This window comes from Piliocolobus tephrosceles, unplaced genomic scaffold (genome assembly GCF_002776525.5).
Source record: "Piliocolobus tephrosceles isolate RC106 unplaced genomic scaffold, ASM277652v3 unscaffolded_41361, whole genome shotgun sequence".
Taxonomy (NCBI): Eukaryota; Metazoa; Chordata; class Mammalia; order Primates; family Cercopithecidae; genus Piliocolobus; species Piliocolobus tephrosceles.
This window is the reverse complement of record NW_022325823.1, coordinates 1-3,542: the sequence shown is the minus strand read 5'-3', so window position 1 is coordinate 3,542 and position 3,542 is coordinate 1. Positions and strand designations below refer to the sequence as shown.

At 54.2% G+C, this 3,542-nt stretch overlaps 1 protein-coding gene across 1 annotated transcript; it reads left to right on the top strand.

Annotated features, from left to right (window-relative positions):
• Nucleotides 1–132: 132 nt before the first annotated feature.
• Nucleotides 133–3,494, top strand: LOC113223440 (killer cell immunoglobulin-like receptor 3DL2; the record flags this gene model as incomplete). The annotated part of the gene is made up of 3 exons (XM_026452909.1): nucleotides 133–175; nucleotides 1,232–1,525; nucleotides 2,951–3,494. Coding segments are annotated over 3 exons (822 nt in total), but the record flags the coding sequence as incomplete, so codon positions are not given.
• Between the last annotated feature and the right edge of the window lie 48 nt (nucleotides 3,495–3,542).

Below are 3,542 nucleotides of genomic sequence, written 5' to 3'. Positions count from 1 at the left end.
GGGGCAGGTAGGCAGCCAGGGTGAGTTTACCTTCAGCCCAGCAAGGGCCTGGCTGCCCAGACACACCGCCCCGTGGGGGCAGCAGGGGAGGCCCAGGTTTGCCTGTAGATGGATGGTTCATCATGATCTTTCTTTCCAGGGTTCTTCTTGGTCCAGAGAGCCTGTGCACAAAAGGGTGAGTCCTTCCCTAAACCTTAGGGTGTCATCTCCCCACCTAAGAGGACTTTCCTGAAACAAGAGGGAGTCCTGTCGGACAGTCTCTCATAAACTAAGAAGGGGGGACCCTGGGGTGCTCGGCTCACACTTCTGACCTCGTCCTCTCTGGCCTTTCTTACCCTTGGCTGAGTCAAGCTCTGTGAAGACCAGGGTGAGCTTGGGGTGCTCCAAGCTGAGGTGTGCAGGGAGGAAGTGGTGTCAGCGACTGAGGAAGGGAGGGAAGCAGTGCTAGGAACAGCAGGTCCTCCGAGGACAAAGGTGTAACTCACACCCTCCAGTGTTTCCATGACGGTCAGGGCTGCAGTGTGGCTGCTGTCATTCTACCAGAAGAGGTGGGGAAACCACAGCCATGACCCTGACATTCCAAATCTTCTGATGGGGGCTCAGTGCATGCACTGGCTGATATTCCATTCACAGAGGACATGCCCTCCATGACGTGTCTATTTTGTGTTGTTTTATATGAGTCATCTTGAAGTGTTAAAATCTAGTAAGAGTCCCTTATTCAGCACTTGTTCAAAGTTCTCAGCTGACACTTTTGTTGTAGGGAGACGCCATGTATATGTGGGATGGGTTCTTCCTGTAGCCCTGGGCACCCAGGTGTGGTAGGAGCCTTAGAAATGTGGAAAGGGAGGCCGGGCGCGGTGGCTCAAGCCTGTAATCCCAGCACTTTGGGAGGCCGAGACGGGCGGATCACGAGGTCAGGAGATCGAGACCATCCTGGCTAACACAGTGAAACCCCGTCTCTACTAAAAATACAAAAACTAGCTGGGCGAGGTGGCGGCCGCCTGTAGTCTCAGCTACTCGGGAGGCTGAGGCAGGAGAATGGCGTAAACCCGGGAGGCGGAGCTTGCAGTGAGCTGAGATAGGGCCACTGCACTCCAGTCCGGGTGACAGAGCAAGACTCCGCCTCAAAAAAAAAAAAAGAAACATGGAAAGGGGAAGAATCTTCTGAGCACAGGGAGGGAGGGGCGGCTCCACATCCTCCTCTCTAAGGCAGCGCCTCCTTCTCCCCAAGGTGGTCAGGACAAGATCTTCCTATCTGCCCGGCCCAGCGCTGTGGTGCCTCAGGGAGGAAACGTGACTCTTCGGTGTTACTATCGTGGTGGACTTTACAACTTTACCAACTTCACTCTGTACAAAGACGACAGAAGCCACGTTCCCATCTTCCACAGCAGAATATTCCAGGAGAGCTTTCTCATGGGCCCTGTGACCCCGGCACACGCAGGGACCTACAGATGTCGGGGTTCATACCCGCACTCCCCCACTGAGTGGTCGGCACTCAGTGCACCCCTGGCGATCATGGTCACAGGTCAGAGGGCTCCTGTCTGGGCTTCTCCTTGTCCCACCTCCTGAATCCCAGAGCTTCTGCTGGGGGTGTCCACCAGGGTCCCATCACCCAGGACCTGACTGTCTTTGGGGTAAAGGGGGATTGAATACAGGGAAACGGGTGCTGTGATGGGAAGAATAACTGTCCCCAATATGGCTACATTCTAATCCCTGGAGCCTGTGACTCTTTATGCTATAGGGCAGGGGACTGAAGGGGAAGACGGAGCTCAGGTTGTTGATGCGTTGACCTGGAGATGGGGAGATGGCCTGGACTGTCCCACTGGGCTCAGGGTAATCACAAGGCACCAAACGAGAGGAGGAGGAGAGTGGGGATTAGAGCAGCGTCCTGGGAGAATCCATCAGCCACTGTGGGCTTTGAAGGTGGAGGAAGCCACAATGGCAGGTGGCCTCTACGGGCTGGAGAAGTCAAGAGAACTGCTCTGCTGAGTCTCCAGAGGGAACGCAGCCCTGTAGACACCTTGATTTTAGCCCATGGAGAACTGGATCCAATTTCTGTCTCCAGAAGTGGAAGGGGTCAGTGTGTTCCCTCCTGCTGCCATGTTTGTGATAATTTTCTGCAGCAGCAACAGGAAACCAACACAGGAACCAGGTCAAGGACGAGTTAGGAAACCAAACAACGATAGCCGGGCGTGGTGGTGGGCGCGAGTAAACCAATGACTGGATTCAGTCGCTTGAATCTGGGAGGCAGAAGTTGCAGTGAGCCAAGACCACACCACTACACTCCAGCCCGGGTGAAAAAGTGACACTCTGTCTCAAAAATCAATTAATTAATTAATTAAAGAAACCAAACAAGGAGAAGGTTGGCAATCCCGAGATCAGGAAGGGCGGGACGCTGATGCCACCACCAGGCTCCATCCACATAGGGAGGGGTCGATGCTCTTCGAACCAACACCAGGAGCCACCCTCTGGAAGCTGAGGCCATGGAGAAGGCACAGGCAAGGCAGGAGAGGCTCCCAATCCCCACCAGGAACAGGCGGTGTGGACACTGGTGCCTGCTTTACTGATCAGTTCATACTTCCTGCCAGGGATTCCAGTTTGCCCAAAAGAGACTGAACCAGGCTGCTAAGAGCCTGGACATGCAGCCTGCCGTGGTTCCTCTTCCACCCCCACATAGACAGGAGGACAGAGATTAGTGGGAAACAGCTACAACAGCCTAAGAGATGAGGCTGAGCCCAGTGGGAAGGGCGTCTGAGGCTACAAGAGACAGACGGACACAGAAGAGGGAGGGAGAGAGATGGAGGGACCTGTACCAGGGGATAAAAGACAGGGAGACACAGAGAGGGAGGAGAGAGACAGAGAGCCGGGAGGGGAACTCTCACTCATTCCAGGTGCCATGGATATGATGACAAAGGGAGACGCCTTCTAAACTCACAACCTCTCTTTCTAGGAGTCCACAAAAAACCGTCCCTCCTGGCCCTCCCAGGTCCCCTGGTGAAATCAGGAGAGACGGTCATCCTACAGTGTTCGTCAGATATCGTGTTTGGGCACTTCTTTCTGCACAGTGAGGAGATCTTTGAGGAGCCCTTGCACCTTGTTGGAGAGCTCCATGGTGGGGGTTCCCAGGCCAACTATTCCATCAATTCCATGAAGTCTGCCCTTGCAGAGACCTACAGATGCTACGGTTCTGTCACTCACTCCCCCTATGTGTTGTCAGCTCCCAGTGATCCCCTGGACATCGTGATCACAGGTGAGAGTGTCCGGACGTTCTTCTCATTGTCACTGGGACACAGAGTGAATGATCCAGGACTTGGAAGCCCAGGTGGTCATAAGGAAGATGAGTGTGGGATTCTTATGGAGAGAGACTTACTTGGTGAGGTCTGTACCAACAGAGACAGAGAAACAGGAGACACAAGTACAGACCAGGTGTCATAACAGAGGACAGACACAGGGGCCATACAGGGAGGTAGAAAAGAGAGAAGGAGTTAAAGGGGACACCCAGACAGACAGACATGTCCCAGAGAGAGGTGTCCTTCCGTGCT